The 26,699-nt window shown below is 38.4% G+C and overlaps 1 protein-coding gene across 6 annotated transcripts in view; it reads right to left on the reverse strand.

The window, feature by feature from the left end:
* dgkza (diacylglycerol kinase, zeta a) overlaps nucleotides 1-26,699 on the reverse strand; it is a 94,673-nt gene that overhangs the window by 45,107 nt on the left and 22,867 nt on the right. For 2 of the 6 annotated variants that reach the window (XM_028464874.1, XM_028464891.1), the window contains exons 2-25: nucleotides 26,120-26,215; nucleotides 17,187-18,394; nucleotides 16,010-16,118; nucleotides 15,838-15,933; nucleotides 14,890-14,967; nucleotides 14,637-14,699; nucleotides 13,492-13,548; nucleotides 13,332-13,400; nucleotides 12,302-12,373; nucleotides 12,095-12,211; nucleotides 10,854-10,925; nucleotides 10,694-10,792; nucleotides 10,540-10,622; nucleotides 10,403-10,463; nucleotides 10,204-10,317; nucleotides 9,230-9,367; nucleotides 9,076-9,154; nucleotides 8,944-8,999; nucleotides 7,505-7,567; nucleotides 7,355-7,428; nucleotides 6,475-6,586; nucleotides 5,437-5,523; nucleotides 5,246-5,358; nucleotides 5,057-5,157 (exon numbers count right to left, since the gene is read on the reverse strand). In XM_028464874.1, coding sequence (XP_028320675.1) covers nucleotides 5,057-5,157; nucleotides 5,246-5,358; nucleotides 5,437-5,523; nucleotides 6,475-6,586; nucleotides 7,355-7,428; nucleotides 7,505-7,567; nucleotides 8,944-8,999; nucleotides 9,076-9,154; nucleotides 9,230-9,367; nucleotides 10,204-10,317; nucleotides 10,403-10,463; nucleotides 10,540-10,622; nucleotides 10,694-10,792; nucleotides 10,854-10,925; nucleotides 12,095-12,211; nucleotides 12,302-12,373; nucleotides 13,332-13,400; nucleotides 13,492-13,548; nucleotides 14,637-14,699; nucleotides 14,890-14,967; nucleotides 15,838-15,933; nucleotides 16,010-16,118; nucleotides 17,187-18,133 — 2,860 coding nt within the window. In that variant the 5' untranslated portion in view covers nucleotides 18,134-18,394; nucleotides 26,120-26,215. The remainder of the gene's footprint in view (nucleotides 1-5,056; nucleotides 5,158-5,245; nucleotides 5,359-5,436; nucleotides 5,524-6,474; nucleotides 6,587-7,354; nucleotides 7,429-7,504; nucleotides 7,568-8,943; nucleotides 9,000-9,075; nucleotides 9,155-9,229; nucleotides 9,368-10,203; nucleotides 10,318-10,402; nucleotides 10,464-10,539; nucleotides 10,623-10,693; nucleotides 10,793-10,853; nucleotides 10,926-12,094; nucleotides 12,212-12,301; nucleotides 12,374-13,331; nucleotides 13,401-13,491; nucleotides 13,549-14,636; nucleotides 14,700-14,889; nucleotides 14,968-15,837; nucleotides 15,934-16,009; nucleotides 16,119-17,186; nucleotides 18,395-26,119; nucleotides 26,216-26,699) is intronic. The other 4 variants (XM_028464914.1, XM_028464907.1, XM_028464899.1 and 1 more) reach the window with 3 other exon arrangements.

Below are 26,699 nucleotides of genomic sequence, written 5' to 3' on the forward strand. Positions count from 1 at the left end.
ACCTTGCAGATATGTTAATGGGTTCCTCAGGGTTCTCCAGCCCTTGCTTTGGACACAGAGGTATGTTGTGTAGTCCATAATCAGTGGTTCCTGGGCCTTTGTATGCAGTGGTGTGGCCAGGGCGGGGGCAGGGTGTAATTGATCAAGTCTATCAACAGGGAGTGCAGTAGATACACGAGCAAAGCACAAATCCCCATCCGCCCCAATGAAAATGTAAATACTGTACATCCAAAAAGAAAGTGGTCCTTGGCCACCCCTCACTCACTCTTCGGCCACCCCAGTAAAACTGCCCTGGTAGCGCCACTGCTGTAAATAAATTAAGAATAATAGCGATGCTTGAGGCAGCTGAGTGAATATTTGTCTTTCGACGAAGACGAATTAAAGAGTAACTAAACCCTGAGGTTTTTGTTGAAGTGCGTCTACGCCAGAAAATATGGGCGGAGTTCCTGGAGCACCTTAAAGCACTGTGCTGATCAGCTGTCTCCAGTGTTCACAGACATTTTTAACACCTCACTGGAGACATGCACCGTACCAGCCTGTTTTAAGGCCTCCACCATCGTTCCTGTCCCTAAAAAGCTGAGGATCACAGGACTTAATGACTACAGACCCATCGCTCTGACATCTGTGGTCATGAAGTCCTTTGAACGCCTCATGCTCTCCCACATCAAGGACATCACCGACCCCCACCTGGACCCCCTGCAGTTTGCCTATAGATCCAACAGGTCAGTAGACGATGCTGTAAACCTGGCTCTCCACTTCATCCTCCAGCACCTGGACTCCCCAGGCTCCTACGCCAGGATCCTGTTTGTGGACTTCAGCTCTGCTTTTAATACAATAATCCCAGCTCTCCTTCAGGACAAGCTTTCCCAGCTGAACGTGCCAGACTCCACCTGCAGGTGGATCACAGACTTCCTGTCTGACAGGAAGCAGCACGTGAAGCTGGGAAAAACCATCTCTGCTCCCCGGACCATCAGCACTGGATCTCCTCAGGGCTGTGTTCTTTCTCCTCTGCTCTTCTCCCTGTACACCAACAGCTGCACCTCCTCTCACCAGTCGGTCAAACTCCTGAAGTTTGCAGACGACACGACCATCATCGGTCTCATCGCTGATGGAGACGAGTCCGACTACAGGTGGGAGACAGACCGGCTGGTGTCCTGGTGCAGCCAGAACAACCTGGAGCTCAATGGTTTAAAGACAGTGGAGATGATAGCAGACTTCAGGAAGAACCCAGCCCCCCTCACCCCCCCTCACCCCCCTCACCCTGGGAGACTCTACAGTGAGCTCTGTGGAGTACTTCTGCTTCCTGGGGACCATCATCACTCAGGACCTCAAGTGGGAGCTGAACATCAGCTCCCTTATCAAAAAAGCTCAGCAGAGGATGTACTTTTTGCGGCAGCTGAAGAAGTTCAGTCTGCCAACAAAGATGATGGTGAACTTCTACAGCTCCATCATCCAGTCCATCCTCTGCTCCTCCATCACCATCTGGTACGCTGCAGCTACGGCCAAGGACAAGGCCAGACTGCAGCGTATCATCCACTCTGCAGAGAAGGTCATCGGCTGCAATCTGCCCTCCCTCCAGGACCTGTACGCCTCCAGGATTTTGAGGCGTGCAGGAAAGATTGTGGCCGACCCCTCCCACCCCGGTCATAAACTGTTTCAATCTCTCCCTTCTGGTAGGAGGTTTCGGTCCATCAGGACCAGAACCTCCAGACACAAAAACAGCTTCTTTCCCTCTGCCACCATCCACATGAACACACCCCAAGTCACCCACTGAACCCCCCCCCCCTCCCCCCCCAACCCGATCACCACCTCCACCAGCTTGATACCTGCTGCACTGTATATATATATTTATATTTATATTTATCCTATTTATCCTTTATTCTCTATCTATCCTTTATTTATCCCTCATCCTTTATATTTATCATTATTATTATTATTATTGTTGCTGGGTTGTTCTTTGTTGTTTTGTTTTTATTTCTTTTATTTCTTTTTGTTGCTTGTTTTGTGCACCAACCACCAAGTCAAATTCCTTGTACTGTCCTCAAAACTGTACATGGCAAATAAAACATTTCTGATTCTGATTCTGATTTAGGACACACTCTGTACTCTAAAATCTCCAAAGAAAAATCTATGCTATGCTAACTAGCTACTCAATACTCATTATACCTATCTATTCACAATTCTCTCAATCTAACCTACTCATCACAGTCCACAGGTCCCAGTTTTTATAAAAGGGGAGGGGCTAACAGATGGAGTTCTTGTTGAAAGAAGCCACCAAAACATCACAAAATGCCATTTTTAGCCAATCGCAAAATTTAAGTGTAATAGCCAGGTTTCAACCCATTGAGGGCAGCGTTTTACAGCAAAATATGCCAAATTTAAATACTTTGACTAAAATTTTAAGACTTTTTTTGTTAAGAAAAGGTGATTTAGGAGTTTAGTTACTCTTTAATGAGAAATGACGACTAAATTCCTACGTATTTATATCACTATGATTGACTGACTTCATTTGATATGCAGTATTTTTGTACTAAAGAAACAAAGACTGAGTTTTTTAATATTAACAATGAGCCGATGAGTCTGACGATATAGTGCGAGTGTGTTTTGGCACCGACGTCTTTATTCTAATAAACAGCATGACCGAGCTGGCTCGCCATCAGTGAGCCCACAGACACTGCAACATGAAAAAGGGGGCTCCCTGAGGCAGAGCAGGCCGAGCCCCCGATGCACCGGCACACCACAACTGGCTGAACATCAGACAGCTCCGTGTGCACCCGAGCTACCACGCTGGGTGAGGAGCCTCTGAACCCACAAGCACCACTCATCCACGTTGGTACTTAAGAAGGCAACAGCACGCTGAGACCTCGTAAAACTCAGACAGATTCTGAAAAAAAAACAGAGTCCGAGGTTATTTTTTCGACCCTATTCATAGCTCTCAGTGTCATCCTAATATGCAGAGAGAGACCTACAGTTCCTTCGCCAAGCTCGTCTTCAAACGTTCCGACACAGTAGTGCTTTCAAAATGCCACTTCTGTATTCAGAGGCTTCACAAGGTGACCTTTTCAGGTCGCAAACAACCACGAGACAACACGGCGCAGGAAACGAGTTGATTTTCAAAAACAAGTGAAACAAAGACAAAGAACAATGCCCATCATATTCCTTTGGTGGTCTTCAACCATAAATAGATATCCATGGTATAAAGTCTGAAACAATGAATTTTTACGGCCTCTAATTAACTTCCTGATTTTTTATTTTTTTTCCCTTGTCTGCACATGGTGTCAAAGGCCAACACTACAAGAAGTGCAGTCATTATGAGACAGCAATGCATGTTTTGTTATTGCAATAAAATAAATTGATTTATTTATTATAGGCCACCTAAAATTTCCAAAAAATGGGCAAAAAAAAAAAAAAAAAATCACATATTTTAGAACAGTAATAAAGCTCTTTATTAATAAAATGCGAGGCCACTGCAGCTCAAAAAGTGTGGGTGCCCCCACCTAGAGTCTGGGATCATTTGGCACCCTGCTGTGTTACCACAGGTGTGGGTGTTTGTGTTGATTACGTCTCACGACAAAATGATTATTTCAGTAATTTCACAGTGTTGCGTGCATGAGCTGGGAGAGCATTCGTTACTCTGCCATGAACACACACACACACACACGCACACGCACACGCACACACACACACACAGAGTATCAGATAAGCACCTTTGAGTGTTGACAGCGTAACATGGAGATAATGACATGGAGACAATGCTCAGTAAATTACTGGAGAGTGGAACAGATATTTTCACACATTTCTCGCTGCAGCAGACACATCCACAGTGTTACACAGAAATTGCTTTTGCAAAGTGAGAAAATGTGAAATTCCCTAAAATCAAAAACAAAATGGTGGTTGTATACGAGACGTAAAATAATTATTCAAATTTTAATCCACTGTATTATTTAAATGATGAATTCATACATTTAAATTATTTACTTGTTTTAAATTGTTATTTTAAGTTGAAAAAACACGTAAATATGAATTTAGTTATAAAATAAGGAATAAAAAGCGTATTTACACTAAATAGTTTCACCAATTTCAAAACAAAAGCCTAGACTTGAGAAAGGCAACACCGCCCTCTTGTGTCCAGCACACATACTGCAACAAGAAACACCATTAAACTCTAAAATAAAACAAACATGTTGCAGTTTAAAGCCAAAGTAATAAATTATCTTAATTAAAGTCTCAAAAAGAGCAAAATTATATTTCATGATTAATATAAAACACTAACAATTGTTAAAGGTGTGATTTAATGACACTATATGTACGACTCTATACGTTACTATATGAAATAAATCATTTTTTCCCCATTTTCATGATCATTTAATCGCCTACAAACTTCTGAAAACAGGTGTGCGACCCACTTTTGGGCCCCGACCCCTGAGTTGAGAATCACGGGCCTATTCCATACTCTTGATTTATATGCTACTTCTCGTTGAAGTAAAAATGTTTTTTTTCATTGAAAATAACTTTTTAAAGAAACACGTTCGAGTAATTTCAACATTATTGTGCCATAGATTACACTTCTACGTATACATAAAATACATCATATGTAAGAAACTGATCACATCCAAGCATTAAGTGACAGATATCAGTCCCAACAGGATCTTTACTTTAAATTTCCTAAATTTGGTGACGCATTTCTATTTAATTAAGGGAAATATGTCATAATTTGAGGAAAACTGAAGGATTTTGGAAGAATTTTGAGTTTTTTCCAACAGTTTAACGTAAAACAAAATGACTGCAATTATGTGATTTAAGCCTCTGCAAATATTGTTGAGTTTCATTTACACAATGATACATGTTTTCTCTGTCATTTTTACTTTCACCTGCGGGCCAAACTGGATGCTCCAAAGGGCCGGATTTGGCCCCCAGGCCATGAGTTTGACACGTGTGCCTTAAAACAATCATGAAAATTAGGCTAAACCTTGCTTTTAAAATGTGATAATATTGTTGGACAAGCTTGGTAAATAAAATGTGTTTTTATACATTTTTTTTAAGCGTGTTTCCTTACATGCTTGGCGCAGTTTGTCCTTGTCGTAGTGCAACGCCTCGTAGTCCGTCATGCTGACTCGGCTCACTTTGATCCGCAGCTTCTCGGGGATGGTCTGCTGACTGGGACACCAAAAACAGGACAGTGTTATAACACACACACACACACACACACAGATCAGAGAGTGCACCACAGGGAGGCGTGACTCACTCGTTGAGGAGTGGCAGTGACGTCCGCCGCTTGGTTTTCTGGACCATGTTGGCCTGGTTCCTGAGGCTGATGTGGATAACGGAGGGCGCCAGTCTGCACGGTTCACCGTCCACCTGTGGCGTGACCATAAACGTTGGACATTGTAAAGAAAACACCAACAGCGTACAGAGGGTGGCGCTAATTCTGTGTACCTGCACTGGGAGGGGCTTGGTGGTGGTGAGGGTGACTTCGCTGCACTGGTTCAACCTTTCGCCGTGACCTCCGACCTGGAGGGTGGCCTGCACACATGCACGAGCACAAATAAAAGGTTTTTTAAGAAAAAAAAAAAAAAAAACATCCTCATATTGCAAAACTAAAATATCTAAAGTATGTTGGTCATTTTTCAAAATAAAAGGACCTAAACATACATGAAAATACAGTACATTTCCTTCTTGTGGAACGTTATTCTTCCTCTTTGGCCCAACACCAAATGGTCTACCAGGTCGTAAACTGTTAGCTTGCTAATGCTAATACACGCTAATAGCTTTATTTTCTGTCGTACTTCTAAAAGAATAAAATGTGTAAAACTGGTAGGTGCCTGCTTTATTAATTAACCCTTTATAAGCAGAGGAGGTTTGAAGCAGAAGTGGCAATTCTTCAAAATAAAATGACCTAACCATACATGAAAATACAGTACATTTCTTTCTTTCAAAGCTTTATTCTTCCTCAGCTCATGGGTGTATTTTCTGTCGTACTTCTAAAGGGATAAAAGGTTTGATTAATCATTTATAAGCCGAGAAAACCAAGGAAAAAGTGGTGCGTGTGCCTTTAAATCAAAGGCTCTCAACTGTTTCCGTTTGTAATATATTGTTAGGAGTCGTACTAAAGTGCATTTTTAAACAAATTGTTTTAACTACATTTGTAATTGAGGAAGTGAAAGTATAGCGTACAGTTGTTTGAGGTGTTAAAATAAATTACTAGACATTTCAGGTGACCCCATTTGAATTCCAGGCCCCGAGGTTGAAAAACACTGCTTTAAATGTTAAAGTTTTCAAAGATCAAATCATAAGCACAGCTGCGAGTTAATCACTGATTTACCTAATTCATTCAACCTGACAGTCATCTTACATTCATGAGGTCATTCACATTCAATCAGGAGAAGAAAGAAAGAGAAAGAAAAAAAAAAAAAAAAAAAAAAAAAAAAACGCCACCTGGCAACGCTGGCTCGTTGCTATAGTTACGGCGCTTACCAGGGAGGTCATTGTGAATCCGATGACCTCGATGCAGCCGTCGTCGTGACGTTGAGGCTCGAACTCGTGATGCTCGCCAGGGTTACCCCAAGGCGTCGTGCCTGCACAGTATCTGCACAAAAATACACACAATTACTACACACACACACACGCACACACACACACACAGTAGAACAAAAACCACTACACAGAGCAACTTAAAAACTATACACATCACATAAACGCACTTTAGATGATTTGTCAACAAGTTCCATCCATAATTCCAATCGTATCATGAGGTACCCCCCACGCGTTTTATTTTGGAGAAATTCAGCTAAGCAGCTACAACATTTTATTTGTCATTGTTTTTATTTATGACGCATTATTAATTTCCAACTTCCAATTAAATATGTAAAAATATATTGACAAGGAAACAGATGTCAACCAATATCACATTTTATGGCAAATATCGATCAATAACATCGCCGACCTCTCATTTTAAATTGATATTATGAGCATTTTTCAAATGAAAAGTCAGATTCAGCAACACTGGAAACAAATAAATGTGGTAAATAAATAATGTTGTCACCCATTACTAAGTGATCCATGGTTTTATTTAGAAAAATTAACGTTTTATTTATCATGTTTTATTTTTGATGTGTTGTCTGCAATGTCAGAGTTCAGCCACAAGAGGGAGTTGTTACTCCCATAGCTCATTTTAAAAGCAAAAGGTGCTAATTTACAGTTAGCATGGTAAGCATCAACACGTAGCATTGAGCTAATAATGCAGTAGAGCCATTATTTTACAGTGTTTGGACTCAAATCATCATAGATATAATAAAAACAACGAATCCACGCTACAAGGCTAGCGTCAGCATTCCCAGTAGCGGTACGGACTCACCTTGGGATGTTGAGGAAGACTAAACACTGAAGCTTCAAGTCTTGAACTTTTGACGTTAAATCAGTCCCGTCGCACTAAAAACAGACATAAAAACAGGAAGTTGGAGCGATTTGACCAAAGTGAGAATAACTGACCTTTTATTATACTGACCACCAATTTGACGTGCTTGGACAGATCCTTGGAGCTTCCCATCAGAAAATCAGAGAACGCCGTCTGTACGCCACACACAGACACACAATGTAAACTCCTGCTTGTTCATTGTTTACTCATCACAACAAAGTAGTGAACATAAAAAACAGACTCGATGCTAAAGTGACACACAACACGGTATTCTGTGTTCTTAATACAGAAGCGCAGAATGTAAGGGAGTGCAACAATCAGTGTAAACTGTTAAAATATTACAGTTTTAAATACATTGTCTTTGAATTTAGTATGTTTGTAAGAAAATAAGAACAAGCTCGATCAGACAAGGGCCACAGGCAGCTCGAGGAGCACAAGGCCCCCAAAAGAAATGCACAAAATGACCCCAAAATACACAAAATAAATATATTTATATATATATATATATATATATATATATATATATATATATATATATATATATATATACACAAGGACAAAATAATACACAAAATGAAAGAAAAATGTGCAAAACAAAAAAGGAAAAAAAACAAAACATAAAATTAGAGAATATATTAAATGATAACAAACCCCAAAACAAAAGAAAAATAAATAAAATGACATCAGAAACACACAATGAGAAATACGCAAAATGACAACACGCAAATTGAAGAGAATAAAAAATTGAAATGACATAAAAAATCTAAGGAAAAAAATGCAAAATGCCAACAAAAACAAGTCAAAGAAAAATACGTTATAACAAAAATCTCAAAAGAACTATTTAAAAAAAAAAATCTACAAAATGAGAGAAAATATACTGAATAAAAAAACAACTAAGGACAACAAAAACATACAAAATGAGAAATATACAAAATTACAACACACAAAATAAAAACATTAAATTAAATCAAAAACACACAAAAATCTGAGAAAAATATATTATAACAAACGTTTTACAAGAACTACAAAAACTGACAAAATGTGACAGATACACAAATAAAAATATGAGAGAAAAATATACAAAACAAACTGAAAAATGCACAAAATGAGAGAAAAATGGCATAAATGTTCAAAAGGAAAACAAAAACACACAAAATGAAAGACAAATACAAAAAGATGAAAACAAAAACCCACTGAATGAGAGAAAAACACACAAAATGACAACAGAAACACACAAAATGACAACAGAAACACCCAAAATGACAACAAAAACGGACAAAACACTTTGTCCTTTCCTGTATTAATGCTCATATTGCTCATTATTCTTAATGCTGACACAAATGTTGATAACGTGGCCATCATAACAGTTGCTTACCTCTGAGATATATGATAAAGCAGCATTACCAGTGAACTCAGCATGATACAAAGTCTTGTAATGTTGCCTTCTGCTCAAACACTGTATGTTGGGAGTTTTTCCCACACAATGGAAACAAACAGAACATGTTGTGTGAGGTTTGTGTGCGACTCACCCCTGCATAGAACATCTTATTCCTGAAGCGACTGGTGAACTTCTCAGGGTTTGCCTCTGAAAGGAACAAGAATGACATTAAAGGTCAACAGAAAGTGAGTAATCAATGCCAGGAAATGTTGATCCAATGTACCTCTGGACTCATGGAACTCTAGAGTCACATGGGCGTCGAATCCGAGGCTGAAGTAGTTGTTAAAGACGTCCAGAGCGAGCTGAGTGGAAACACATGAAACCGTTTATCGATAGATTCTAACTAATTCTCTACAGCCCAGCTCTGACGCACCAACCTTGTCGCTTTGTTGTTCGTCTGGTTCCGACCCGGCGCTGGCGTTGGGCTCCACGCGTAGGTTCCACCTGTCCAGCTGAACCACGGCCCCGTCCTCCACGTGGGAGAGGATCTTACACAGCGGCTCATCCGTGTAGCCCTGGAACACATGCAGCCGTCCTTACAAAAAGGCCTGAAAACACAGATTTCACCTGCAAAAATACACTCGTGACCTACTCCGCCAATCAGAAGCTTAGAGCTTCCATGGAGAACGGGATATTTTAACGGAGATGCACGATAATTATCAGCCATTTCACAAAGTTCCTATGGGTTTAGGGCCTCCGATTTTCCGTGAATACAGAAAACAAATGGAATTATCGAATTCACCTCCTAAAAAATAATAATATTATGAATGTGAAAATCTTGACCATTTTTCTGTTAAAGCATTTTAAGAATTTGTTTTATTTTTTATTTATTTTTTAAATAAAAACAATATATTATTGAATTTTATTTGTTTTTAGATTATACAGGTTCACTTTCACAAAACGTTACGCAAAAAAGCTGTGTACAAACATTTCTAGGATTTTTTAAATTTTTTTAAAATATATTTTTTTGTTTATCTGCTTGTTTTAATTATTTACCTCTGTTTCATTTATTCATCAGGTTGTTTTTTTTAATTTTTATTTATCTATGTATTTATTTATTATTGTGTATTTGTTAGTTTTACTTACCTATTCATTAATGTTATAATGTATTTGTTTATTTCATCGTTTTACTTATTTTTCCAACTATTTTAATTTTCACTATCACTATTATTATTACATATAATATAAAAATATATATTTATACATATTATTATGTATTTAAGTTATTATAAAGCTATCGTCAGCCATAGTGGTTTAAAATAATTGGTTTTTGAAGAGGTTTGAGAAGAATCCATATGTGAACATAACTGGTTATAAAATAAATAAATAATAATGAACGTTGTGGCCTCACCCCTCCCCAGTTTAGAGTCCTGGCGAGGTCGTTCCCAGTCCCCAGTGGTAACACAGCAACTGGAGGCTGTGGGTTAAGACCCAGTTCATCGAGACAAGACAGGATCCATCCCACCTGGGGAGTAACCACACACAAACATAATGTAGACATGTTTATCTAAAATATATAACTCTCAGTATACATGTGGGTTTTTTCTTACAGTGCCGTCTCCTCCGCAGGCCAAGATCCTTAGGTTGGGAACCTTACGATACAGCTCCAGACTGGAGAATTCACCAACATTAATTGTGATTTATTTCTCGGTGACGTCAGTGAACATGTCTGTGTGTTAGGACTGACCCTTCGTTTGGTCCACCATGGCTGAGGTCAAACACCTGCCTAGGGTTCAGGTACCACATGAAGGACTGGAGGATCTTATTACCCTGTCGCATAAAAGAAACACGCATCGATTAGATACAAAAAACGTCCATGGAGATTAAACTTCTATTAATACCTGGTTTCCTCCACTTTTAGGGTTGACAAACACAAGCAGAGGTTTCATCAGCGGTGACGGAATGGGTCGGATTATAAAAGGCTTCCATTGCCGTCCTTCCTGTCGGAGGAAAAGGGAAGGTTACGCTTGTTAAGCCAAAAGCGTAGAAACAAACACCAACCTCGGCTCCTTTCTTGCTGCTTTTTCTCTTGAACGATGTTCTCTTTTTCTTCTTACTGGACTTCATGGAGGACTGACGGAGACAGACAGTGGCTTTGTTAGCATTACTAAACCAAAATACAGCTGCAAATTTAACAGCATTACCATAAGTACCTGCTTTGTATGAACCAGGTTTGGGGTCAATTCAAATTGTAGTCGTGTAATTGATAATTAATTACAATTATGGCATAAAAATAATTATTCATTTTATTTAGAAAGCACTTTTCAGGCCACCGAATGACACTTTACAATAAAAACAGAATAATAAAAACAGTGCAAAACATTAAAAATAGTATAATAAAGAAATGTTATAAATGTAATTTTAAAAATGTGATAACGTCATAATCGAAATTCAATTGAAATTGAATTGTAATCACCATGAAAAATTCTAAAAAAAAATTGTCAACTAAATTTAACGCACAACTGGGGAACCATGTTACAGTTCTATGTACAGTTCTACACATATGTAGTTAATTATTAAAAAATGTTTCATATCAAGATTTACCACATTTTAATATTTTAAAACTATTGAAATTGAGTTATACTGAATAAAAAAAAGGCTCAAACACCCACAACAAAAATGTTATAACCTATATTTTCATTGATTAAGAAGCCTAACAACGTAACCAATAGATAAGAAAGAAATTACATCATAGATATTTGTTTTTAGTGTATTTTACAGCTGATTTAAGACCCGTTATCATAAGAGATGCTAACAGAAAGCTAACACATGAGGATGGTTAACTTTTATTAGGTTATTTATTTCAGGCTCAGTAATTGTGATTAAATTTACTTTAGTAATTGAGAACATGATTGTAATTGACTTTCTGAGGATAAAAAAATATTGCGATTTATTTTGTAATTGGGGAAAAATGCTGGTCATCGTAATTGAATTGTAACTGAGCATGGGTAATTGGAAACGTAATTGTAACTGAAAAATGTAATTGACCCCACGTGGACGCTTGACTCGAAATAGGTCAACATCAGACTGTATAGTTATCATTTTCACCATATTGTGTTTGTTTATTATTGTGGGGTGTGGGGAGCCTTCTGATAGGTGATTAGTCACAGCTGTAGCAAGGTGGCTAATGAGCTTTCTTGTACTTTTTGGTTCGTGGACAGATTTGAGGCGAGGAGACTGTGCTTCCCATGGCCGCGAGTCGACCCATTCTTACTGGTCGCGACACCTGAGAGCGGTCTAACCTGATAACGTTTGACACGGATGATCCATGTTGGAGGAACGATGAGAGCGGCGTGAGCTCCGATTGGACACGCCTCCTCTATTTGCTGTAGCATGAAGCAGGAGACCTTGTTGTGGTACTAAGGGGAGAGAAAAAAACACAAATTTAAAAAAAAAAAAAGCATCACTTCCAATTAATCCAAACTCGACTTTTTCCTGTTCCCACTCACAGCTTGTTTGCACCACGAGCAGCTGATGGCAACAATCTCTTTACTATGGAAAGAAAACTTCTGCTGAAAGCCCTGCGAGAGAAGGCAACACAAGCACGAGTTGGAATGAGTTTTACTGCATCTGTAAAATATGACTTTTGCAAAATCAGGCTTTTCGTGTGTTCATTTAAATTCAAGTTGAGAAACATCGACGCAAAAATTCTACATGTAAAACTTAAACGACACTACTGTAATTTCCAGGGTGTAAATGTCGACTCTTTTTTCCATTTAAAATAAAGGAAGCAAACTTACACAACGGTGCGACCTGTATGTACGTGTTCTTTCTTAAATGTTCTTTTATTTTGCAACAATTAAGACAAAGACTGTGACAATAATACGGTACAATAAACAGTATGTTTGAGTGCATCATATGTCCATTTTTAAGGCCGGTGGACCTAGCAAGATAAAAAGTGAGATGGGAGTTTTCTAATTAGATACATGTATTCCCTCCCAAAAAATAGCAAACCCTGTACCTCTTATACCTTAACTCAAGACTTTTGTGAACAAAAGCTTGTTTTATTACCCAACCAGTAAACCCGCAATCTCCCATTCATTGAAAAAGTGTGTATATGTATATATTCTGTGTATATATTCTGTTTTTCATTGGGCAATACCCTTTCTTCCTATTTCTATAAATGAGGTGCAGAGGTGAGACACTGGTAATACTTGTAGAAATCAGCGAGACCTGAACCACCACATTTAAAAATACGACTAATTGCCTATTGAGAATTATTTGTGTGTTTTTTTTCGCATTATAAATCATAAAATCATAAATATCATTATAAATTTCTTGTAAACCAACGTATATTTTGGTGCGACATGTATTCTGTATGTTATAGTACTTGTTATCATCACTTGTCACCCAGGCATCGTATTTTAAGCAACTTTTGTAACTTTCTAAATGGGCTGAACTAACAGCACCACCTTCTGTTATCAAATGGAATTGCCAGACTTTAGACCAACGATGGAAGCAAACAGTACGATCACATACCTTCCCACATTGTTTACATTTGCCCTCTTGTCGCCTACGATGGACCCAGTGATGGCGCACAACAGTGGGCTGGACAAAACCACACAGTTTTATTTAGGCCATGCATTTAGATAAGAAACAACTATTTTTTAGGTTTTTGGAACTCTAAAACTCTACTCACCTCTCGAATGTTCCTTGAGCCCGACTCTCTAAATGAAGGTTTACATCTAAAATTAATCTAAAGAGCAGAGCAGAGAAGAGATGGATAGGTAACAGAGTAATAATGGCTGTGCTAAAGGTCTGCAGAGAGCTTTAACATTCTTCACAAGAAACATGACGTCAGTCCTTGTCAAATCAGCAAATCTTACCCAGAAAAATATTTTAAAACTGAAGTAAATATTACCAAATGCACCCAGGGAACAGTAAGTGAAAAGTCAACCAAATGAACGATTTAATAATTGAGATATAAAGGCTTTAAAAAAAAAGTGGGTGTGGCATCTATAAGGGGTGTAGCCCACTTTTAAAGACACAGTGCCAAAACCAATAAATACTTTTTAAGTTGCAGTATTGACACTGCCAAGCACGAGTTTCACAAATGTGACCATTTCTTCAGTACGTCCACACTACGAGCTTTGAGTAGATGGTAAAAAATGGCTCATTTTTTCAAGGACTGACAGATCAGAGACTCGGCGCTTTGTTTTCCACCAAAATTAATCATAGAGACAGATCAGAAAACGTTTAGAGAAAGCATTAAACACCTGTGCTTTCTAGGCTAAACAGCAGCCCCGCCTTTATTTTCCCACAGGTGTCACGTTTCACAGTTTCAGTCTGCATTGTGAACCACTTCCTTTCCACCGCAGCCTCCCTTTACCGCTTGATACAATGTTAAGGTTTCTGAGAAGCAGTGCGTTAAAGGAGAGGAAATAGCAGCCTATTAATAAATGATGGAAGCTTAAAAATCCCCAACTTTAGTCTTCATGGAACATGACTTTAAAAAAAAAAAAAAACATGCTAGATTAGTGTTTCCATTGGTAAACAGCTGAGGAACAGTTCAGTGCGTCACCACAGCTGATAATGACAGAGAATGGAAAAGACCAATTAAAAAAGAATGAAAAGAAACACTGGACGTTGGGTTTATACTCCCGGCCTACAACAACCATGTGCTGTTGGAAACATCCATCTGGATTTTGTAGTATGTTTCCAACATGTTAAAAACTGTTATCGACTGATTAAAGTGCAGACACCAGCCCTTATTAGTGTTTTCCTCCACGATCGAGGACCACAGATCAAAAGAGAGGAGGAGAAAAGCAGGTTTGTGTGTCTCACTCTAAAGTTGGGGTCATTCAGGGGCAGGGTGGACTCCAACAGAATGGCTTTAGAGGTAGGAAACTGCAGGTTACATGGGAAGGATCGTCACACACAAGCTAATGCTCCTTTCTAAGCAACGGTAATTACAAAACAACCTTTCTTTGGTTAAATGGTTGAATGAGAGTTTAAAAATAACCCACTAATTCTTTCTTTACATGATCTTATTCTATCAAGACACTTGCAAAGACCAAATGTAAAGGAGAGATCTTACCTTCTCCAGTTGTTCTATACAGATGGTGTGGACAACTATTTTACAGGCAGCACACTTCCTCCGACTGACAGACTTTTGCTGGATGGACAAGAGAAGTGGACGTATTAGTTCAACAATTCTTTACAGTTGTTTGTTTTGCCATCTTGAGTCTTGAGAAGATTTTCCTACAGAGGCGTGTTAAAAGAGGCTCCAACCACCAGGGGCCAGCGCCAGTGCTCCAGAAGAAATATTGAGGACAAAAACTTAGGACGGATACACAGAAGTGAAACGACACCGTCGAATTAAAACACTGGATAGTGTGACAATTGTGTCGTGTGACCTTCACGCAAATGTCAGCTAAGTCCAAAAACAAAGCCTGAGAGGGATAAAAAAAAAAAAAAAAAACACAAGGCAGGAGCTTTAGTCGACATCTCAGGAAATAACTGGCTGTTCTCCAAATACTGGACGAAATGTTAGTAACTTCATAAACCCAATGGTTGAGTAAAATTATTTACCAAATGTAATAGCTTAGATTTTGGGTTTGATCATCGAGAAAAAAGGCTTTCAATAAAACTTAACATAACATTGGATCCTTTATCAAGGCATGAACTCTGAGACTTCTAAAGGTGTGTGTGGAGGTCAATTGGTGACAGATAGGGAAGGGCGGTTTAGGGAATGGTTCTGTCAGGTATTAGTCACAGCTGAGCGAGGGGGCTAATTGTCCTCCCTTCTCCTATTGCAGTGAGTGGCTGGGAATGAGGCGGGGTTATCTTTAGTTTGACTTAATTTACATTGTACCGTTCAGTCAGGATAGTTTTTCTAGCTAACAGCTAGCATTATTTACATTAATTGAGAGTCAATAACACTGAACGCGTTTTGTATCAACAATAAAAAAAAAAGCTACAAACCGAAAGGTGTCAAAATAAATCATTCAAAATGAATACGAAAAACAAATTCATAAACACTGACCAGTGCTCGTGCTATACAGTGTTGTTCTCCCACATAGCAGTAGTCTCCAGAAACGTTCGTCTCAAACCAAATGTGATCACCGTACTGAGCGGCATCCTAACCAGAGAAACAGGGAGGAAAAATAAAAACCAGTAGATTTTTATACAAAATGAGGTGCAACAAGTCAACCCACCGTCCAGTCTACAGTGCTGCGAATGCTGGCTTCGGGGTCACTCCTGGTCAGAGATGAAGTACTGGGCTCACAGGGCAGTTGCTGAAGCCCGGACTTGGCTATTGCTTTCCTGAAAAAACACATAAACAATATGTGCATTTGTAGTTTCGAAATTTGAATTCCCTAAGAAAATGCACAACAAACAGTAATTTACTATATATTTTATTTAAATATATCATTGGATTTACGTCAAGATTATACTTGACAAAGTCAAGTCGATAGAAGAGTGGATTTTACCGATTCCATAAATACAACGGGAGTCTTCATCAAAAACATTAAACCACTGGTTGGGCTTCTTAGGTTTTGAATAAAACAGCAACAGGTCAGACCAGTATCAGATCAGATGACAAGTAAGAAAGTTTAAATACATGAAACTACAGGAAAGGAATTTTCCAACTGATAAATTCCCATAAAGTTATTGAAAACAACTCATCTGTATGTTAATGTTTTTGTTTGTAATCATAGATGTCACAATACCAGTATTAGTATAAGGATTCAACACCAAGGTGTTGATGATAAATGCAATACAACAATGTAATTCTAACCCTGGTCAAATGGATTTAATCAATAAATCAGACAGTTTGGTGGTAAAAAAAAAAAAAAAGGAAGCGATGCCATTAGTTTTGTTATTAAACCTGTTTGTGGCCTGATGTATCGGTACTCAATTGTTTTTGAAAAATTGCGATGAAATGCACAATCCAGATTTGATTTCAGATTTGAGGAACCAACCCAATATAACTGAGTCAAATTTCGCAAAGATCAGTCCATTACGAATCGAGATATTTTGCCAATGATGAAAGATTGTTTGATTTTGGAAACTGATCCAGAATCAGTATATCGATACTTAGCATTTAATCCTGCTAACAAACAAACAAACAAACTAATAAATGAACTCTGGTAGTGGTGGAGGTCATAGCTATTCATTTGGTTTGGACTAGATAATAAAACGTCAACGGTTGATGAAGCACTTTTGGTTATAACAACCATAACTGTTGCCATTTAATCCACAGCAGGTAATCAGGAATGTATCTAACCTTAAAACCACCACAGAATAGCTGAGAAAGTTTAAACTGAAAAACAGGAGGACTTTGAGGACATTATATAAACAGTGCTGTGTGTGTTTGCATGTGTTACATACAGCAAGAAGTTCTCCCATGTATCCACATAGGGGTCATAGTATATAGTGTCATCGGATCGATCCAGTGGTGTGGAATAGCTCTTATGGAAAGCCAAGTTATCTCCAAGATTAGAGCTCTGGCCTGCTGAAGCATGCTGGACTAGACTAGGACTAGTCATGGAAGTCCGGATAGGTCTATTCACTGGAAGAAGAGCCTGGTTAGACCCTTGGTGGTTATATCGACCATAAACCCCAGAGCCAGTCCTGCTGCTTTGAAACACACACTCCGCTGGAAGAAGATTGGAGGAGTTTCGTCTCAGACAGCGAGGTGGACGAAGCAGAGGGCGGGCCTTGAGATTTTCTACAACAATAGCCTGAGCCAGATGAGACTCAGCTGAACTTTGATATGATGTTTCTCTCCCTCGTCCTTTGGTTTCTTCATCGTTCCTTCCTTCCTCGTCAGACTCAGAACAGGAAGACTGGGGAACATTCAGATTATCCTCGTCCTCTTCTTTCATTCCCCTGCACATCTGAACCACACTTGCCAGCAGCATGGACGGACCTAGTAAATGAGATTCAATGGATTTGATCTTGGACCGGTCTCTACGTTGCATCCTCGGACCTCGATTGACAGTGAAGACCCCAGGGCCACTCCGACTGTGACGCCGACACCTCCTCATGTTTTTCAACTGCTCGCTTGTTAATCCCAGCTCTATGATGGACTGTCGTTTCTGTCCACTGGCGACCAACAAGCCAACGCTGGGACGTCGACGCTGTTGTTCCACACAAGGTGCCAACCCCACAGAGGAGCGTCGGGATTGTAGAAGCGTTACGGACGGCAGACCGACACTAGAGCGCCTCCTGGCTTTGCTGGCCTGAACAGGAGGGATGGGTTGTCGCACTGCGGCAGCTAAATGTTTGTGCTTTTTGGGGCGTCGACTAAAATGCCGTTGGAAGAATAAATCCATGATGTCAACAAAGCCAAAATATAATTAATTATACTAAAAACTTTACTTTCCAAACGACAAAGTAAACTTGTTTAAAGTGCATGAAAGTCGGGGGGATTGAAGTGTTTCTCTGGCGTTAAAGCTGATGATCATCTTTACACAATCACTTGTTTGATTGATGCTGCCGCCGATAAAGTTCTTCCACCTACAATTGGTGGAAGACAATGGTCTCGCTATTGCTGGAGACCTCATTTGATCCTCGTCAGTGCTCCTTTAGAAAGCCTGAAGAGGCAAATACAGTAGACTGTATTGTTAATCAAATCAAATCTCATACAGCTTTTTTAAAAATATCTCATGGAGTGCTGCTTACGTCAAAGTCCCTTCATGAATAAAATGTGACCTCACAAAAATGCCACGAGGTCTATGGTAATTTAATCTTTCCAGTTTGTTTGAATAAATGCTATTATTATCATTATTATTATTATTATTGCTGTTACGTCGCTTCTGATCTTTGACAAACTTGAGTTATTCTCTTCCATTTGAAGTAATCTTGTCTGGTATTTCAGATGAATGTCTTCACTGTTGGATATTAATAGAATAGGAGTTTTACCCACTGATCTAATGTTCAACTTTATTGATAGTGCTACGTAACCCTGAAGGGACACAAATAGTGTCTTTATTATTTTTACGTACTTGCGTAGAAGAGCTACGAAAGCATGTGAAACTTCTACTGTACTTGTCTTCTCCACAGTACGTAAAAAACAAAAACAAACTTGTAATTATATAACGCTACTAAAAATGATTTGTGCTAGCGTCTGGTGGCTATACTTGGTAGTATGATTAGGAAGATGATGACTGAGGTATACTTGCAAGTTTCCCAAGAACTTGAACCTACAACGACTAAAATCTGAAGCGCGCTGAGGCTAAAAGTCTTTGTTGATTCGCCACCTTTGAAAGTTCTGAAAGCATTTTAAGCAAGAAAGTGACAAAGAAGAATATCAACATGTGGTCATTTTGATCCATGAAACATATACATATACTGTACACATTTCTTTCCGACATTTGGGAGACGCCAATACTGTCCGCCATTTGATATTGATGAAACTTCCGGGTAACTTCAAAACAAGAGCCCTATTTACCAAAGCGTTACAAAAACTAATGGAAGACGAGAAGAGATGCTTTTGTTTTGAAAGGGGGATGTTTGACTTTTAGGACGATTTTACGTTCCACTCGCAATGTGGGTTGAGTATGACTAGTGTGCCCACCGTGCATACTTAAAAAAATGTCCCGATATAGTGTACATCCTGGTATTTCTCACATACTCCATTTTTCCATATTATTTAACGTGAATGCAATACATTATTACTAATATTGACGTCAGACTTAGTATGAGTAGTACGTTAGTATGACATTCTGAACATGGCAAGGGATTTTCTTCCTTACTTTAATCTAAAATAACAGTATTTTTACACCTGCTGTTTATTCTATGAATATCTAGGGTGAATTATGTTATTGAGGCATAGCCGATGGTCATTACTATATTGGTAGTTTCCTAATGACTTATGAGCATGACGCTCAGGAACTTTCATACGTCAAGGCCTCTGAGTTTCGGTGTTTACAAATATCTAGGAATTAACATTTTGTTACAAAAATAGGATTGTATTAGTGATGACGCACAATTGTTGAGTCTCACCTGTTGGTGACCCTTTAGTAGCATCATACGACATAACCAGGACTACTTTTATTTTTCTCATGTATTTAAACTCCTTTAATCTGATAGTGCTGCTAGTCCGGATCCTGTTATTATCCTGATCTCTACATATGTGGGTTACAGGTTTGCATGATCATCTTATGCTGTAATATCATCCCTTGAATGTAAAGGTCCGCCCCCCATCCCCCCCACCCCAAAAAAAGGAAAATCTGTCATATATTCGGTTACAAATGCCAAACACGCGCCAGTTTCCAGAAGGACTCAAAACAAAACAAAAAAGCAGATGATGTTCTTTGCTTCCGTGCACTTTGTCAGGACTTTTTTTTTCCCTACTGTGTGTGCACGGCTGTTATGTATAAGCTGCCTTCTACAGTGATAATCCCCAGCAATGATGGGAGAAAGTCGATGGAAGATGAGATGAAAGCACTCAGTAATAAAACGTTACCCCTCTGATTGCATATTTGCACAATGGGACGGATTAATGACCTGTGTCAGGCCGAGGCGACACACTAACACTATGAGAGTCTGCGGCGCGCATGGAGGAAGCATCGCTTCCTTCTTTTTTTTAACAAAAAGGAAGGGAAATAACAACTCTGATATTGCACATGGAAAATGGACAGCCCATATGTGTCATCATTAAACAAAGAGAGTGAGCAATGGATTCTGGGATGGAGAGAGCTTCCAATAACAGATCCTCTCTGTCCTCTAAATGTACCAGAAATAGGAAATGTTTGTGAGCTGGACAGGGAGGAGAAATATGAGCCCCACACACACACACACACACACACACAAAACAGGAAAAATCATAACTTGAAGACCAATAAATGTAAATATGGGGACACAGAACAAAAAGGAATTGTCACATTAAAACAGTAAAACAACAACAACCACCTAAAAAACTAAAGAAAAAATGCTGTTTTTACTCTAAATTCCATATAAATGAATCCAAAAAGTGTTCTTTAAAAATAAAAAACATAAAATGTGTATAAAAGCTTCTGCTTTTAGAAGTTGCATTTTCCCTGCGACCGAAAATGTGGGTGTGACCCAATTTTGTGCCCCGACCCACTGGTTGATAACCTCTGTTGTAATAAAAATGAACAGTATAGTAGGTAACTAAGCAGCTATGTTCTGTAAGGTTTGAATTTTTTTTTTTTTACAGTGCATTGCTCTCTTTTCTTCACCCCGAGTATGTTTTTCAAGGCTCCCCCCACACGTGTGAGTAAGATTACAATAATGACACCATGTAGGTTGTGAAGTACAACATCTTAGCTTTCAGAAACTGTTAGAGTTTATCAAATAGGGCACATTTTGATGAAGATATAATCATTTACAGCAGAAATGGTGAGTGGGTGGGCTCTGTTTTTAGGATGTATCTTTTTTTTTTTAACACTATAGAATTCTGAACATACAGTGTAAAGTGCTTTGTGTTTAAGTATCCACTCTATTAAAAGCGCTTCACATATAAATAGAGATTGAAACGCAATTTGATGATTTTCCTACATACAAAATACAAAAACATACAACAAAATGACAGCAAAAAAACTAAAAACTAAATGACACTAAGGGCCTGTCCTACAAAGCTGGAGAAGTATGTCTGTCATCTCTCTCTAATAGTGTGCATCACTTTACCAAACAGAGCAGCTGGACTATGAAGCAGGACATCAACACTTAAGCCAGGTGTTCTCAACCTTGCTTCAAACAAATATGTGGAGATTGCAGCGTCAGATCAATCAAAAACACGTATTAAAACCCATAAATCATAAAAAAGCAGGAATGAAACAATGCAGATAATTAATGATTGTTAATGCTTACATTTGAGAGATGATACAATATTAATTCACTCTGATCAGTTTCATTGTATTACAGAACAGATGTGTTTCTATTCATGTATCCGCATCATTTTGGGTGCAGTCTGTGGCTCTGATGCTGTGTTCATATACAGCTCAGTCTACATCATAAGGTGGACATTACTTGCATTTTACACAGCCTGTATTATCTTACAGGACTGAGGCTCCTGTGCTTCGCCACAGAATACATGAACGAATGAGTGTGATAAAAGGAAATCCAGCTTCGTTATAAAGGCCCTAAATGACAAAAAATATATATGTACATAAAGACACAAATGACTAACAAAAATACACAAAAAGACTCTAAAAACACAGGAATTGACCCTAAAAATACAGAAATTTAGAACAAAAGTACACTAAAAGCAACAAAAATGCACAAAATGACTAATAATACAGAAATTGACAACTACAATACACTAAAAACAATAAAAAATACACCAAATGACGCCAAAAAAATACAGAAATTAACATAAGTACAAGAAAAACACAAAAAGACAATAATAAAAATCACAAAATACCAAGGAAAATAGACAAAATTACCAAAAACACACAATCTGATGAGAGAAATAACAAAACACACTAAACAAAGGGGGAAAAAAAGACAAAACTCTATTTGTTCCTGTAATAATGGTCAGATTATAAATGCTGCATGTTAATAATGTGGCCCTTGGATGAGGGACCCCCGCTCTGAGAATTGTTCCCCATGTTTCATATACCATTTGTTTCCATCTGTTTACCATGCTAACAATGGCAAGTGAGTGCTAGCCACGAGCACTCAGGCGTACAAAGGAAGCCGTCAGCTCGCTCAGGTACACAGCCCGGCTACATTTCACTGAAACTCTTTGTCAAAGAACAATCGTGTGACGCTCTCCAGAGCTCCGTGCTCTCAGCTTAAATATTTACAAGAAAAATAGCGGAACGCTATGCATGCGCACAGGGCTATACCAATGTGGTTTTCCTCTGATGACTAATACAGAGCCTTGAAGTGGTTTTAAACGGCAACACTAACCATGTTCAGGTCTATGGGGAGAGCACGTTGATGTTTCCTGTCATTGTGTGGAATACATGACTGATCTACTGTCAATGGCTGTGACTCAGACTGTATGAAAAGTTCAACTTTGATCTAATCGCAAAAAAGCATAAGTGAAGTCTAGTCGAAAAAAATTCAACTTTCTAAAAAAAAAAATCTTTCAAATAATAATTAAATGTCAGTTTGTATTGATCGTAATGTTGCCAGTTTGGGTATTTTTCTGCCTTTTGAGTGGTTTTAAACTTTATTTTGCATTACAAAAGTCCTCATGGTCAATATACAGCAGTTATTGTTCACTATGAACCTGTTTTTTTGTATTTTTTTTACCTGCTCTGCTAAGCATCTGACTTCGTATCAAATTGTGCTCCACTTGAATATTATACGTTTTTAAATTATTTATGTATTTGTTCAAAACACGTCTCAATAGCAATACCTGTATGAGGATTAAAATTAAAATAAAGTCATTGTAAACCATTTACTATTGCATATCTCTTATCGTGTTGATATTTCAACTGCACTGCAAACTTAATTTTATATTTGCTCTTTAATTTTGTGGTAATATCGACCTCGTCCTCTGTCCACGGAGCATCATGGATGCTTTCGAACATTAGTTTGAAATCAACGTCCTTCTTAACAGCAAGGTTGCCAGACTCCGCTTTGTAGCTGCGAGGCTGTGGCTACAGCGGGCTGTACGTCGACCCACAGGACATCTGAGATCTAACAGAGAAAGTAATCTGTCCTCACTGAGGCTGGATTTGACAAATACTTTCACTTTTCAATATTTACACATATGTACATACATAAAATATATGTAAATAGAGGGACAAAGATAGATGTAGTGCAGACGTGGGCAACTGGCTGTACAAGATGACAACAAATGTGAACGTAAATCACTAAAAAAAAAAGATACAAACGAGCAAAAAACAAGAAGTAAAAAAAAAAAAAAACACACAAAACTGGAGAAAAATATACAAAATAACTCCCAAAACACACAAAATGACAACAAAAAACCTAAAAAAATTACAGAAAAATACACAAAACGACAACAAAAACACAAGAAAATACAGACAGACAGATTGATATACAGTAATATGAAATGAAAGTAGTAGTACCTCCCTGTTTCTTTATGTATAGATCTAAATGGCTATCCTTGTAAAGAGAGAATTCACTTCAGTAGGTTTTGTGGAGGCTGCTGGGACTAACCCCAAACCTGCTTCTGGCACTTTACTGTCAGATTAACAAGAAACTCCCTCGAGTTTTGCACCCCTACCAAACTCTGTTAGCTATAAATACTCCTTAGCATAACATGCTGTGATGTTTTGTTCCTGCGAGTGTTTTTTATGATCTGCTTTCAGTTTTTTGTGTATCCATCAGGCTGATGGAACTCTCACAAAGAAGAAGAGGTCTCACACACAAAGAAGGAGCCAACCCCCATCTTCCCCTACCCACTCGTTCTTTCTGTTTAAAGTCTAAATAAAGACATGTTTTGTGTCTGAACAAGCACCTTTGTGCATGCCTAATTATCACCTTTATGCAAACTCATGCTTCTTAAACACTGCTTGGATTCATTTCCATGTGCATTAATTTCCATGTATTTTCAAACGATAACAGATGCTGTCTGAAGGGTTCTCGTCTTGGTCACAGCTCCAAAAGATAACGCTGTGCATAAGAAATGGCCTTTACACATTTCAAGTCCCAAGGCCTGAGAAAAACGGCGAGGTCAGCCACGCAACTTTCACCCTTGGCAGTTTATTTGCTTGACAGGATGTGCCTGGGAGGGCCTGCAGCTGTAAGAGCAAGGAAATGCCTAAAAACTCTAAGAACTTTCTTAAGTTCTCTAAAAATTGTAGGAAATTTAAGATGGATGAAATATTTTCCAGAAAAATTAAACTCACATATTGCATTCGCAAAAATGTAGGAGACGATATAGTTGGGAAGTACGGGGAATCGGGCCAATGTCTTGTCTGCCTTGACATTACATTATAAGTGGAATCAAACGCACCAACCAACCAATGCACAAAACTTGACATGTGATCATGGCGCTCTGACGATATACTGGACAAGACCAAAGTGCCAAAAACCAAACACAAACCATTCTAGCTAAAACCAATATGAAATCACTCAACTGTTGAGTAATAATCACTAAACTATTGTTCGTAAATGTTGAAACAAACACTAAAATTCTGCTTAAGTTTCGCAAAACCGAAGAAGCAGTCTTCACATTTTCTAGCACAGCAGTCCAAGTCCATGTGTTTATCTTTTCCAAAATCTTGGCACACATTTAACCATCAGGTAATGGGGAAAAAAATGGTGAAACTTCCTTAAAAGACATTTATGTGAAGGCAAAATTCCGTCTCATATAAGTATTTCCATTTAAGGAAGTTAATTCTGTAACTTTTGTCCGTTTACCAACAACAGAAAACCAATGGGGCTTATGTTAGACATTACATTTCTTTCTTAATTCAATGGCATGATGGCAATGCTAATGCTGCTTGTTAGCAAGAGAAAGCATTAATCAGCAATGCTCCATCAGAAACCAGGCTTTGACGACTTAAATTAGATTTGAACAAGCAGTAGCACTTGAAGAGTATTTAGGCAGTTCCAGCCACTGTTCAGATAAAGTAAGTTTTACGATTGTCTGTGTTGGTCGGAATTCAAAAAATTAACTTCTTGAAACAGAAATAGCTACGACACAGAAGAAGATACCATGACCTGCATGTTTAAGGACAATATCCTGCATTTTCACTATATTCTTCCCCAATAAACACGTGGGTAAATGTGTCATACATTTTAAAGGAGATAAACACATGGATATTAAACTGAATTGAACCGAAGACTCTAGAACTTGAAACACTATAGTAAAATCCTGCTAATGCATCAAAAAAATACATTTAACTACAAAATGTAACTTAATCAATCTCTAGTTGGCATTTTTTCTGTCAGTAATTTACGTCACATTATGGAAAGAAATAAAGCGTAAACAAGTATACCCTGAAACTATTCTGACTGGGAGTCAAAACTTAGGTTTGGACAAATAGCAAGTAGCACTTTAGGAGTATTTAGTCAGTTTAAAACAGAGTTTAGATTATACTGGAGGTTAAAATAGAATACACGTGTGTATTTACCAGCCTCCAAAAAGCCAGTAATACTAGTATACACACATTGAACATTTTCCTATACAAACACAAAAGAAGGTCAAGCAGAAGTAGATGGTGTTTCCTGCAAATGTGACACTAAAGTTTTGAATAGAGACTCTGATGTAAGCAGCACTGCATCGATAAGCATCACACTCTAAACATCACAAAATTCTGTTACATTCATTGGAAAATAATTCAGTATTTCACACACACGAGTTTCAAAAGTATCCACAACAATCTATGCAATGTAAAATGTTTGAGTAAAAGAAGTTAAAGGCCGACCTGCCAGTTGAAATGAGGAAACTATCCAGCCATGTTTAGCCCATCTGTTTCATCTATCTGCTGAGTGCAGCATATAAACCCTCTGGTACAGCGTCGCTAATAGGCGGGAGAGGGAGAGAGAGCAAAGAAGAGGTGTGGCCAATAGACAGACAGCCTGGGAGAAGACTAAAATAACCAAATGTACTTCCTCGTCAAGACTAGAGCAACACGGTCTGATAAATGATGTCACACACACTCAAAAAAACCAGCAGACGCTTCGGAAAGAAGAGGAAACAGACATTCAGACAAACTGAACACCTAGAAGAACAACCGCTCCATTCCATCAGTCCATCAGTAATGCTAACACATTTAACACAGTTATTAATTATGTAAGGCAAGATTATACTTATACTCAGATATCATAGAAAAGTAGCTACAACGCGCCAATTTGAGCTACGTGCCAGAGTTTTATTGTTTTAGACGGCACGCAAGCTAACAACTCAGGGTTGGGGTCAATTATAATTGCATGATTAATAATTAATTACAATTATGGCATAATTATAATTGTAATAGGAAAAATCTGTTGCCATCTTAATTATAA

Source organism: Gouania willdenowi, chromosome 2, assembly GCF_900634775.1.
Source record: "Gouania willdenowi chromosome 2, fGouWil2.1, whole genome shotgun sequence".
NCBI lineage: Eukaryota > Metazoa > Chordata > Actinopteri > Blenniiformes > Gobiesocidae > Gouania > Gouania willdenowi.